The sequence below is a fragment of the Felis catus genome, chromosome E1 (assembly GCF_018350175.1).
Source record: "Felis catus isolate Fca126 chromosome E1, F.catus_Fca126_mat1.0, whole genome shotgun sequence".
NCBI lineage: Eukaryota > Metazoa > Chordata > Mammalia > Carnivora > Felidae > Felis > Felis catus.
Window position 1 is genome coordinate 54,108,442 of NC_058381.1, and position 13,373 is coordinate 54,121,814.

The window sequence follows — 13,373 nt, forward strand, 5'->3', positions numbered from 1 at the left end:
ACGTGGTGACAGGCACGAGGGCGCTCGGTCACAGAGCCCGGGTCTCCTGGCGTCTCTCTCTCCACCCACCGCGCCGTCTGCCCTTCGCCGGAGGAGGCCAGGGACGGTCTCCTGGAGCAGCCAGGCACAGCTCTCGGAGACAGCTGGCACCCGGGCCGGGGGGGGGAGGGGGCAGACAGCTCTGACAAGGTGGTGACGGGCATCCTGCGGCAGGATGCTTCTGGAGAGTCACCTTCAGGGGAGAGGAGGGAAGTGATGGGCGGGGGGGGGGGGGGAGCAGCAAGGAGCGGGGGCGGGGAGGGGTGGACAGGGACAGGGTGGGCCAGGCCTCCCTCTGTGGTGGGACCTGGGGAGGCCTGGTGCCTGGGGGTGAGGGAGGGAGATGAGCCCGAGACTGAATCTATTTTAAAGACAATCCCACCTGTCTGTGCAGAGGGGTATCTTCATGTGCAAGCCTGTGGGTGTCTCCCTTTGCACCCACGGGCAGGAATACTGAACCAGTGAGCGTGTCGGGTGAGCGTGTTTATTTGTGTCCATACCCGCGCCTGGCTGTGCCTCCACTCACCCCACAAATATTTATTGAGCAGCTACCATGTGTCAGTCTCGGCCTGGGCCCCAGGAAGACAGCGGCGGGCCAAACCGAAGCCTGGGTCTTCGCGGGGCGGCAGGTGACAAGCTGAACGAAGGGGCAGGTTTTCTTGTATATAAGGAGGTGGAGAAATTGAGCCGCGGGGGCGGCGTGGGGAGGCCCGGGGGAGGGGGCAGGTGAGTCCTAGGGAGAAGCTTCCTCCACGCAGACTCGGGAGGTGCGAGGGAGTGACTGCAGGTGCACGCACACGTGTGTGCACACGGGGAGAGCTGGGAAGGCGAGGTGTGGAACTAGAGCCGCGGAGGAGCCACCGAGGGCGGGACTGCCTGAGCTTCGCTGGCTCGGGTGTCGGGAGCCCTCCGCGCTGCCGTGGGGGCAGGGATGGTCTCCCACTTGCACGGACGGCCACCACCGTGATACGGACCGTCAAACAGCGGCCATTCACTGGGTTTCCCCACCGCCGAGGCACAGTGCTGGCTCTTGTTTCGTCCTCACGCTGACCCAAGGTATATGGTCCCATTGTCCTCAGTTTACAGACAGGGATCCTGAGGCTCGGAGTGAGTAAATGATTCACCCAAGGTCACAGGTCTCTGGAGCTGCAGAGCCGGGCGTTGAGCCCAGCGGGGCGGCACGTGGTGCATACTGTGGTGTGAAAGACGCCCCGCCCCTGGGGGTGTGCAGTGCACGACCTTCACAACTGTACATAGGGAACCCGACCCGGCTGTCTCCAGAACTGAGCTCTGAGGACTGCCCTAGGCTGTCACACAGCCACACCCTCCAAAGGAGATCAGTCCCATCTACCTTTCTGCCAAGTGATGGCCGGCCGGGGCGCTCCCGAAGTCTCGCAAGCCAGCACGACTGACATGCCATCGATCACTGTGCTGTCCAAGGGGCCCCTGGTGATGTTGGGGGCGATGCCTGCAAAAGGAGACAGTGGAGCCTCTCAGCTACACCCCAGAGGAGCCCCCACCGCTAGAGGGCCAGGTGCTCATCCTGCCCCTGCCACCAAGAAGGACGCAGGTGTCCCGATGGGACCCCAGCACCGGAGAAAAGCCCGGAAGGCCCTCCGGGGCTCCCTGCACCACCTGCCCTGTGGCAGGACCCAGGCTACACCAGCCCTTCTGCCTTGATTCTTCGGCCTCCATCTGGAGGAAAAGGGAGGACCCCCGAGGGCGGCTCACACCCGCCATGATGCCTCCTTCACTGAACAGGACATCGAGGCTGTGGGTTCCTGACAGAAAAAACGGTTATGGCCAATAGGAGAACACTGTCCACTCTGCACAAGGCCTGGCCCTGGAGAGTCCACAGCCCGGTCGAGCTGTGGTTTTTCAAGATGCAGCACGGCGTTCTTGCTTTGCGCTGGCCTTCCCTGGCCCGGCCCTCAGGGGCAGACGTGCATGGGAGGAGCAGAGCTTGGATACGGACCAGCGCCGGCTTCGCCCACACTCCTCGGAAGCAAGAAGCGAGATGGCAGCCCTTCTGCCCCCAGTGCCATTTTGGGGCAAACCCAGCTGGCCCTCTGCCCCACGGCCGCCCTGTTTGGGGGGGCCTCTGTGGGACTGAGGGCCTCCCCCGAGGGACGCCGGGAGGCCCAAGACCACACATCCTCTTGCTGCTGAGACAAGGAACCCAGCGGCACTTTGCACGTGCACAGAGCTCTGCCATCGACGGTGTGGCCACTCGTGTGGCATTGGCTGCGAACGCAGCTCCGTGAAGAGGGCGGGAGAGCTATGCTCCCCGCCAAGACACTCCAAGAGGGCAAACGGTATGAAGGAGGGACTGAGATGAAAGCCCTGGGTCTCTCTGGAGAAGTGAGCGAGTCTTCTCAGTGGGGACGGGGTGGCTTCAGCCCTGTCCAGGAGGCCAGGGGCAGCTGCGAGGCCAGAGCAAGACGTGGCCTCACAGACGCTTCTCTCTGAGAGCCCGTGAACCCCTCCGCGGCTCAGGGTCCTGGAGCGCCAGACCCGGGCTGGGAGAGCAGTGGGCGCAACCGGCTAGGGCCGCCCCCGCTGCTGAGTTTTCTGGAATCCTAGCTCTGCAAAATGCAGCATCTCTTCTCGAGAGGCTGCTGGCTTGGAGGAAGGCTGCATCCTGGGAGCGGAGGGACTCCGGGGCAGGACAGCGGAGGCCCAACTTACTGGTGACAGCCAGGTAGGTAGAGGTCTGCACCTCGCCGGCCGCGTTGCGGGCAAAGCACTGGAACATGCCGGTGTCGTCGGGCACCAGCCCGCTGATCTGCAGGCCCCCGTCGCCACGCTGCCGGAACCGGTTCAGCCTCCCCACCTCCACCACGGCCGCGTCCTTGTACCAGATGATGGAGGGCGGTGGCACACCTAGGGGGACACGCAGGCCCACAGTCAGCCCACCTCCGGGCTCCCTCCCTCCTGCCTCTGAGGGGTGCCTGGAAGTCTGCATGGGGAGGGTGTCCCTGTGTGTCCTGCTCCCCAGAGCCTTCTTAGAGGGGCCGCTAATGGTCTTGGAGGAGGTGAAGGATGTTCTCGGGGTGGCATTTCTCAAGTTCTTATAAGAGCAGGGGTTCCGAGAAAATTTAGCTGGGTTAGTTTCGCTTGGAAATGGTGGATGGGACAAATGAATCAAAAAAAATTTTTTTTTAAGAAAGAGAGCGAGAGCAGGGGAAGGGCAGAGGAAGAGGAAGAGACAGAATCTTAAGCAGGCTCCATGCACAGCGTGGAGCCCGATGAGGGGCTCGATCCCATGACTCTGGAATCATGACCTGAGCCGAAATTAAGAGCTGGGACGCTCAACCTACTGAGCCACCCAGACGCCCCATAAATTAATTTTTAACTGGAATTAATTTTTTTTAATGCTTATTTATTTTTGAGAGAGAGACAGACAGAGCGTGAGCAGGGGAGGGGCAGAGAGAGAGGGAGACAGAGAATCCGAAGCAGGCTCCGGGCTCTGAGCCATCAGCATAGAGCCAGACGTGGGGCTCAAACCCATGAACTGTGAGATCGTGACCTGAGCTGAAGCTGGACGCTTACCCGACCGAGCCATCCAGGTGCCCTAACTGCAATTTAATTTAGCAGAGACTTTTATGTATTTTGGGAACCTCCAACGGGGGTTCGTTTCCCGAGCCCACATGACCGCAGAGTCCCGTGTCGAGCAGCACACAGAGGAGGCTGGCGCTTCTCGGGAGCCCTCTCCTACCTGGTCTGCACAGGGAGGTGAACAGGGGCTCCCCGTCTCTCAGCCTTGCCCAAGCCACACACCCCTGGGCCTGGCACGGTCTTCTCGCACGTGTCCCCAGCCTCCCCTCTCTCCCTCTGGGTCCCAGCTCAAATGTGACTTCCCCAGGTGAGCTCCCACCCTCCATCCGAAGGAGCACTCGTGGCCCCAAGCCCCCTACACCTGCTTGCTTCTCCTTCCCAGCTCTGTTTCAACCCTGACATTCTACGACGCTGTATTTCATCCTTTCCACGGGGCACACACATTCTTTCACGTGGTAACATCTCCGAGACAAAGGCGTCTTCCTATCGAAAGCACATCATCATTTCATTGGTAGTCTTTTTTCTTTCTTAGTGGCACATAAAATAATGGGGCATCTCACAACCCATGACGTTTTCGATGAAATGAAATAAAGTATCTTTATTTGCTCATGGGTTGGTCTGCCTTCCTTTGAAGAACGTTAAGTTTCGTAAGGGCAAGGATTTGGCTGGCTGTTGGGTTCATTCTGTATCTCCCCAGCCCAAGAGCAGTATTGGCACGTGGAAAACCCTCCGAAAATGTCTGTTGGGTGAACGAATGGATCTTGGCCTTCCCCTCGCGTGGGCTCAGAAGGGGAGTCCTTCCTCCCTCCCTCCGCTGCGACTCTCCTTGCCTGAGCTACGTTCTGCCTCTTTGTTCAAAATGACACCGCGTGCCATGGTGGATGCCCTCTCCTACCATCCGATCACCCCGGATGCCACCCCGGTTTTGGGGCTGCCTTGTAGCTCAGCCGGGCCAGAAAGAGGGAGGCTGGGGATGGGAAGAGTGGAAATTCTCCAGGAGCTCTGACTAGGGGGGTTAAGTAGAAAAGAGGAGGGGAGAAAATGGAGCAAAATGGACCAGAAACCAGGCGGAGCTCATGAGACCCATCTCAGGCGAAACGCACCCACACGTTCTAACAGTTCTGACATTGTCTCCAACTCTGAAATTACGGGCAATTTCGGTCTGTCACCTATCCTGAAATTACGGTAATTTGGATTCATTTATAACCCTCAAGTTAGGGTAACGTGGGTTGATTTCCAGTCCTGAGATTATGGTAATTTGGCCTGTTTGTTTCCTGGGGCGTCTGCTCACAGCCAGACTAACTCTCTGCTCAGTGATGATACCTGGAGAAGGAAGTGGAATTTAGAAAAGTTTGCGACAGGGACAGGAAAGGCTGAGGGTCTGGGTGCGGGGGTCCTTGTTCCCCGCTGACCATGCCGCTGTGTTACCTTTGGCCCGACAGGGAATGTCCATCACTTTCTCCATCTCTGCTGTGATGTGTCTGTCTGGCTCCTTGACAAACTGGGGAGGTTCTGCAGGAGGAGGGACCAGAGGAGGGGCTCAGAGCCATGCTCCTTTTGATACAGCCCCTGCTCCGGTCACCCAGCCATACTGCCCGTAGGATACAGCCGCTGCTCAGGACGCCCAGCCATGCCCCTAGCCCTGGGCGGGGAGCCCCAGCAGCCCTGCCCCAGCTCACCCAGCACAGACAAGTAGGCTCCACGGACGACAGAGGGGATGCTGCTGCTGCGCAGGGCGGCCTCGCACTCGTAGTAGCCGGCGTCACTGCCCGTGGGGCCCGGGATGGTAAGCCGGCGGTTGTAGTCGCTGATGCCCCCCGACAGCGGCACCCCATCTTTCTTCCAGGTGATGTGCAGCTTGATCAGGGGCCTGGAGGCGGTGAGGGAGGCAGGTTCTCAGCCACAGGGGCTTCCAGAAACCTGAGGGCCAGGGCAGGGGTGCGCGGGAGTGCCAGCCCGGGGCCCCAGCCCCTGCCACTTCCTAGAGGTGCAAGCCCTTCAGCGCTCTGGACCTCGGTTTCCTTGTCTGTGAAATGGGGGCACCTGTGCCCCCCGGGGCTGCGGTCATGGGGACGCTGTAATGCAGGTGGATTAGCTCAGCCCGGCGCCCACCGGGGACACGGGGCTCCCGAGTGCAGGAGCAGCACCCGGCACCCCACGCCGCGCGTCTTGCTCCTCTGCCCCCCTTGTGCTGCGCCCCGTCCAAACAGAAGCCGGCGGGCAGGAGCAGCCAGAACGCCGGGCAACATGACAAAGAGGAATGAGAGAGAATCGCCCAAGGTTTGGAGGGAAAAAGGCAGGCAGACGGACATACCCACCTCCTGAGTTAGAGGGCGAGTCGGGCACCCTCCTCACCGACCCTGGCCCCCCAAAGCCCCCTGAGATTGGGTGTGGCCTGCTCTCCCGTTTAGCGCCTGGCGGATCCTGGAGGGGTCTGTGCCAACCCCACGGGGTGCGCAGCGGGGTCCCGCAGAAAAGGGTCCTGTGATGGAGCGGGTCCGGGCAACGCTGGCTCCAGTGACGTTAGGCAGGCTCTTATAGGCGTTCTCCGTGTCCTCAGCGAGTTCCTCTGCATCCCGCAGCCTTTCCCGCACTTGCGGAAAACCTGGGTCCCCGGGAGCCTATGCTTAGGAACGCGGCTCTCCGGGAATCTTCAACTGGATGTGACCTCGGGGTCGCTGGTCTGACTCCCCACCCATCACCTCGGAGCATCTTTCTGGAGCACTTAAGAGGTGTCGGGGCAGGCTGGGTCCAGCACTCTACCCACATGCTCCCCCGGGGAGGTGGGTGCTCAAATCCTTCCCATTCTACAGTTGAGGAGACTGAGGCCCCGAGCATGGCCCTGGGCCCCGAGGGGGTGGCCTGTGGTATGGCAACCTTGCTGTCGGCCAGCTGGGTGGTCTCAGGCAGGTCGCTTGCCCTCTCTGGCCCACGGGGTAGCGACAGCTCTGTCGAGCGGTTGTTGGAGGAAAGGAAATCGCGTGGGAAGGCACAGCACTGCGGCCACACGTGATGAGGCGCAGTCATTATTTAACTGTTTCCTGTGTGAGAGGAGTGAGGGCCGTGCACGGCTGGGGGGGCTGCGATTGTGCCCAACACCAGGTCTGCCAAATCCATCATGCGAGCCGTCTCTTAGCCCAGCATGCCTGTCACACGTGCCTGCGTGGCAGGGAGGTCACCTGTCCCTTCCAGGTCGCTCTCAGGGCCACAGGAGGGGCCTCAGTATTTGGGGCTGCCCCATAACGCTGCCCCGTAACTTCCATTCGGGCCTCGGTCTCTCCTTTTGGGCCACGGACAACGAGCCTGCCCGGCTCATACCCAACAACCCTCTGGAAGTAGCCAGCACGTCCACACGTCGCCCCTCCTCCAGGACAAAGGCCCCATCTCCTTTCATGGGGTCCTCATGTGACACTTCCGGGCCTTCCTGAACTGGTCCCCTTGGAGCCCACAGGTCAGGTGCCCCGGCTGCAGTTAAGGGCGAAGGGGAGTAGGGGGAATTCGCTACCCACCTGGCGTTGGCCACGCACTCCATGGTCACCTCCGAGGTCCCGGCCACCACGCTGGTGTTCTTGGGAGGAATGATGATGGTTGGGGCGATGGGGTCTGCAGGTCCCCCGACATCTGGAGAGAGGTCAGGTGTTAGCCGGAAACACGGGTCGGAAATCCTATCTCTGCCCGGCCCCCATTAGAGGCTCATGCCACGGAAGACTTTTGTCCTTATGTAGCAGAGCGGGTGACCACGGGGCAGTGCCACGACCGAACCTGCAGACATGCCCCCGGGGACCCTCTTACCCCTCCCCCTCCTCTCTTCAGGGTCCAGGGAGCGCCCACTGGAGACTGCCAAGACCTTCCCCCTTCTCCCCTTGTCCTGTTTTTGCCTTCAAAATCCTTCCCTCCACCCACATTTATCTTGTTGGCTTACATCGCCACTTGTCACGTCTTCTACCTGAACGCAAACCCCCTCTACTGGGCTGGATAGTAATCCCCCCACATTCAAGTCCGCGGCAGCTGTGAACGTGACCTTATTGGGAAACAGAGTCTTTGCAGACATAATCAAGTTAAGATGAGGTCCTTCTGTGTCAGGGTGGGGCTTATGCCCAATAGGACTTGTCCTTAGAAGAGGAGTGAAATTTAGACACAGACACACAGACACACAGAAGAGAAGGCCAGGTGACCTCGAGGCAGAGCCTGCAGCGAGGTGTCTCCGAGGCGAGGAGTGCAGAGGACTACCACCAGAAGCTGAGAGGCAGGGAAGGATCCTCCCCTCCAGCCTTCAGAGAGGGCACAGGCCTGCCGACCCTTCTGGCCTCTAAAACCTGTGAGGGGACACTTCTGGTGTTATAACCGCCCCCTCCCCAGTTTATGGTACTTTGTTATAGCCTCCCGAGGAAGCGAATACATTCCGTGAGGTGGGAATCTCATGGATCGTTGCTTTGGACCGAATTCTGTCCCCTCCAGATCGTACGTTGAAGCCCTGACCCCCATGCGACTGTATTTGGAGACGGGGTCTCCAGTAGACGGGGTTCCAGGAGGCCATAAGGGTGGGGCCTTAATGCAACAGGGCTGGCACCCTGATTGGGAGTGAAAGAGACGTCAGAGCTCTGTCTTGGCCACGTGAGGACACGGCGAGAAGGCGGCTGTGTGCAAGGCCGGAAGAGAGGCCTCAGCAAAACCCAGCCGTGCTGGTACCTTGATCTTGGACTTCCCAAACTGCCTGTGCTGAAGCCGCAGGTCTGGTAACGGGTTACAGCAGCCCGAGCTAACACAGTCTTGCTCATGCTTACTTTCTAGGACAAGAGCGATGTCTGACGCGTAGTAGGGGCCTCACGTGTATTTGACAGGGGAAGGCATGAACGGGTCCAGAGCTATCCGTGCACAACTTCGGGGACGATGATTGAAATGAAAGAGAACGTGTCACGAGTGGGCTCTACAAACACCAAACGAAACGATACCTCGAACTCGTCTAACAGCTTTGCCTTTTCTATTTTTTTTTCAACGTTTTATTTTATTTTTGGGACAGAGAGAGACAGAGCATGAACGGGGGAGGGGCAGAGAGAGAGAGAGAGGGAGACACAGAATCAGAAACAGGCTCCAGGCTCTGAGCCATCAGCCCAGAGCCCGACGCGGGGCTCGAACTCCCGGACCGCGAGATCGTGACCTGGCTGAAGTCGGACGCTTCACCGACTGCGCCACCCAGGCGCCCCTTGCCTTTTCTATTTTTTGAGTTCTTTAGGCTCTTATCTCTGTGGGCCAGCACTGGCCCAATGCTGACAGAAACTCAAGTACTGTCTGTGCACCTGTGCCAGGGCTCCTGAAAGTTCAAACACGGAGGGCTTTCTCTCTCACGAAAAATCCATCCAGTTGGCTCCTTTCCAGGAGACTCTGGAGGTAGCAGACTATAATGACACCCCCAGCCCTGGGGGGGGGGACAGTGACAGGACGGGGAGAACAGGTCACGGCCCCGCTGTCGCTCTGGGCCACCCTGGTTGGCCCTCGGCCACCCTGATCAGCCCTGGGCAGGTTTTCCTGCCTGGACTCCAGGCTTTGCTGGGAAAGGGAATAAAATGTAAAAAATAAAGTAAAATGAAGGGGGAAGAAAGGAAGCATATAAAGGAAAATAATTGCAACAATATAAAAGCCTCATGTAGGTGCCATAAAGAGCGATCGGATTGAAAGCTGCTGATATAGCTGAATCCATAAAAGTGTGCTCTAAGTTGTTTATTACATGCTGGGGCGCACAGGTACCGCGGCGCAGATTAATGGGGCAAGAGGAGGAGACAGTTAGAGCCCAAGAGGGGTGCCCCACCGCGGAGCCAGGTAAACAGAGCCCTCGGAGTTTAAAAATATGAGGGCCACCCCAGGGCCTCAGGGCCAACTCGTCGGCTTTGGGAGGGGTGGAGGGGAGACTGACACCTATCCGGGGACCCTGGAGGTCACACCGAGGTCCTGGGGGGTCAGGAAGGCTTGGTCTGAAACCTTGTTCTGCCCCAGGCATCCTGGCGTGGGGAGGGTCCTCAGCCAGATCTTGATTTTCTTAGTGACACAACGGGGATAAAAACGACTGTGTCTCAGGGTTATGTGAGTTCGGCCCCTCACTCAACAGCTCTTTTCTGGGTGAGGGCTCAGTCCACGCCGGACTGTGCCAGGCACCAGGGACTCCCCACTGAGCGAGACAGGCAGGGGTCTGTCCTCATGCAGGGCATGGTCTGGAAGGATCTCAGATCGATGCTCAGACATTTATCGGATTAAAGTGCATGGGATGGATGCTGGGAAGAAGCGCCTCGGTGGGGGTGGCGGGGCGGGGCTGGTCTGGGGCGAGCGCAGAGTACTTGGCACATAGTAGGTCCTTAATAAATGATAGGCCGTCCTTCTTGGGATTTACCTGCCTGTCCTCAGGGAGAGATTCCTGGTCTCCCGTCTTCCACCCCAACCAAACCACGTGATGGACCCAGAGGCTCCCAGGAGGTGAAAGTCACAGCGACTGAGGGCAAGAGGCCACGTGCCGTGCCAGGCACCATCCCAGGCACCGTCCTGGCACTCTGCTAACCGACGCTCATCACAACGGCCACCGGAGGTGGGTCATTATCGTCATCCCACAATTTACAGATGAGAAAGCAGAGACAAACGGAGGAGGCCAAAGCAGTGAGGCAGTTTACTTCCCAATGGCAGTTGCTAACAAGGGACAAAACCAGGAACGGGGACCGGGTCTCCGAGGCTGTAAACCCAGGCCGTTAGCCACTCCCCAAATCATCTCTCTGGCTCAGTCGGCTCAGTCCTCACTCGGGCACAGAAGGAAACAACTCTCCCTCTTGGCTGCCGTCAGCTCTGCCAGAAGTTGTCTGAACATACCTCTGAGCACCACCAGGTCCTGGCTGCCACCGGCATCCCTGTCCCCTCTCCCCAAGGCCCCTGCATGCACTCCCCTTCCCCTGTCACCGGCGACCCCCTGGTTGCAAATCCCCTTGTCTCCACTGATTCTCTTCGACTGCTCCGGACATTTGGCTCTGGTGACCTCACCTGCCTCCCACGCGGTGCTCACATGGCTCTCTCCCTGTCTCTGGATCCTGAAATGGACAAGCCAATGCCCTCTGCCCCTCCCCGCTCCCCCCTGTTTCCTGGCTCCCCTCCGACCTCACCAGCCTCCTGTTTGGAGAGGGAGGCTCTTGGGGTGATGTGAAAGCAGAGGACAGCTTGGGGTGGACCAGGGATGTCAAGATGGCCCTGAGTGGCACGGACTTGCCCCAGGCAGGACACATCCTACTGACAGGTGCTCACGGCTGGGGGGCCTGTCCTGTCAGCTCCTGGCTAAGCAGGTCTTCAGATGACCACCTAGGGTGAGGAGGACGGCTGGCTGTGGCTGGGGACGGAATGCAGGACATCTGCCTCATTGGACCCATACTCCGGACAGTGGGGTGAACGGAGCCCAAAGGTCAAGCCAGGAAAATCACATGCAAACCAGAGCAAGGAGGAGGGGTGTCTTCCGCGTGAGTGCCTGATGCGGATTGAACCCGGGGTTGGGGCTGGGTCCTGCTGCCCCTGGCTGATTTGTTTTTTCTTCTAAATTTTATTTACTTTTGAGAGAGAGGGAGAGACAGAGTGCAAGCAGGGGAGGGGCAGAGAGAGAGAGAGGGAGACACGGAATCCGCAGCAGGTTCCAGGCTCCAAGCTGTCAGCACAGAGCCTGACGTGGGGCTGAAACTCACAAACCGTGAAATCATGACCTGAGCTGAAGGTGGACATTTGACCCACGGAGCCACCCAGGGGCCCTGGCTGATTTTGATAACAGTCACAGTGAGGGACATCACTGTGATGCCTTCTCCCCGAGGCGCCTCAGTTAATCCTCCAATTACACGTTGCCACAGGCATCACGTTACAGGTGAGGAAAACGGAAGTTCGAGGACCACATGACTCACCTGGGCCACGGGTCAAGTGCGTGGGGGTGGGGGTGGGGGCAGGGAGGTAAGCCGCTCCCTTCTCCCGGGCAGGTATCCAACGTGGGGGCTAAGAACCACAGGTGGCTGCGAGCTCTTGAAAAGTGACTGGCGCCCCTTTGATTTGATGGGATTTAATTTTATCTAATTTACATTTAATTAAAAACGGATCCCCAAATCAGTTATTAGAACACTTTTAAGTACGTGTAGAACAACATGGGTATCCGACACCACCTTTCCAGCTGTAAATTTGATGAAGTCTAAACACAGATCACGTATTTCGGATGAAAACTGAGCAACCAAATTGAGATGTGCTCCAAGTGTAAAATACGCAGAGGTTCTGAAGGCTCAGTATGAAGACGAAGAAACCCGGTGCAGAGTGCCTCGTTAATATTTTCCGTATTGATTGTGTGTTAAAATGGTAATATTTTGGATATGTTGGGTCACATAAAATACATTAATAAAATTAACTTCCCCTATTTCTTTTTTGTTTTTTTAATGGTTATACATTTATTTTGAGACAGAGAGAGAGCAAACAGGGGAGGGGCAGAGAGAGAGAGAGAGAGAGAGAGAGAGAGAGAGAGAGAGGATCCCCAAGCAGGCTCCATGCTGTCAGTGCAGAGCCCGACGTGGGGCTCCACCCCACGAACCATGAGATCGTGACCTGAGCTAAAATCAGGAGTCGGACACTTCACCGACTGAGCCACCCAGGTGCCCCCGGGTTTGCATTTTTCAAGAGCTGTGACACTCTGTGGGAGGTCACCAGGGTTACTCCTGGGCAGGGGTCAACTCCCAACTCCCGGGCCACTGGCTTTGCTCTTAACTTTTCCATTTCTGAAGAGCATGAGAGCGCCCCCCCCCCACCCCACCGCTCCCTGTGCGCCCCGGGGCCGCTAAGAAGCAGCACTGCCCTGGGCTGAGGAAGGATGGAGGGACGAGGAGGGAGGAATAGAGGGAGAGGCGAGGCTCCGTGAGATAAGTGAGGGCAGACAGAGCTGGTGGTGGGTAAAGTGGCAATTGCTCCTAGTAAATTGGCTGGCAGGCAGGCAGGCTGGGGGATTTGTGTCAGTGACATGAACAGGGTTTTGAAGCTCAATCACTCGTGGGAGGAGAAATTAGCTGAAAACCAGTACAAATCGCCGCGTGAGAGCAGGAGGCGAGTGGCGATGGGGTGGGGGAAACGGACAGCCGGGGGAGGCTTGGGCAGATAACGGGGGTCCGGAAGGGTCCTACGCTCCTCCCTTGGGCCAGATGGAGGGTTGCGGGGGGCAGAGCTGAGATAGAGAAGAGAGGGAACGATGTTCACAGTGGGCCCCAGGATAGCTGGCTTAAGTCGGGGGAGGAGGTTGGGTTCTGGGGAGGAGCACCGAGTGGGGGGCTCTAACCTTTGGTGTCAGGGTAACCTGAGTCACTCAGGAAGACGGCCCGGCCTTGATGCAGACCGTGAACACTGCCTCTTCCACAATGACTGAATTCTATTGGACTCCAGGTATTCTGACCACTAGAGAATATATGGGGGAAAACATCTCCCTCTGATGATTAAATTCCTTTCTCTGTAGAAACAGCAGAGCCAGGTCATGGCTGGGCCCCAAGGCTACAGGGACCAGACTGAGACCTTGACCCAGGTCAACGTCAGAGGTTACATCTGTGACCCTGAGAGGTCAGTATCTGGAATGGAACTCTCCTCCCGGCGTTCGGGTCTCTTTCTAGGCAGACTGGAACTTGGGAAGGAGAGAATTCTGTGGATACAGGAAGGGATTCTGCTGGTGGTCAGAAAGCCCAGGAAGGCACATGGTATGGCCGAGGAACGTTCTGGGCTGTATAGACACTGGCAGACAGAGGCCG

At 58.2% G+C, this 13,373-nt stretch overlaps 1 protein-coding gene across 3 annotated transcripts in view; it reads right to left on the bottom strand.

The window, feature by feature from the left end:
* Window positions 1–13,373, bottom strand: part of SDK2 (sidekick cell adhesion molecule 2) — a 263,997-nt gene that overhangs the window by 79,516 nt on the left and 171,108 nt on the right. For all 3 annotated transcript variants that reach the window (XM_045045056.1, XM_011289338.4, XM_045045057.1), the window contains exons 6-10: window positions 7,107–7,218; window positions 5,277–5,467; window positions 5,026–5,109; window positions 2,728–2,922; window positions 1,391–1,507 (exon numbers count right to left, since the gene is read on the bottom strand). In XM_045045056.1, the coding sequence (XP_044900991.1) occupies window positions 1,391–1,507; window positions 2,728–2,922; window positions 5,026–5,109; window positions 5,277–5,467; window positions 7,107–7,218 (699 nt within the window). The remainder of the gene's footprint in view (window positions 1–1,390; window positions 1,508–2,727; window positions 2,923–5,025; window positions 5,110–5,276; window positions 5,468–7,106; window positions 7,219–13,373) is intronic.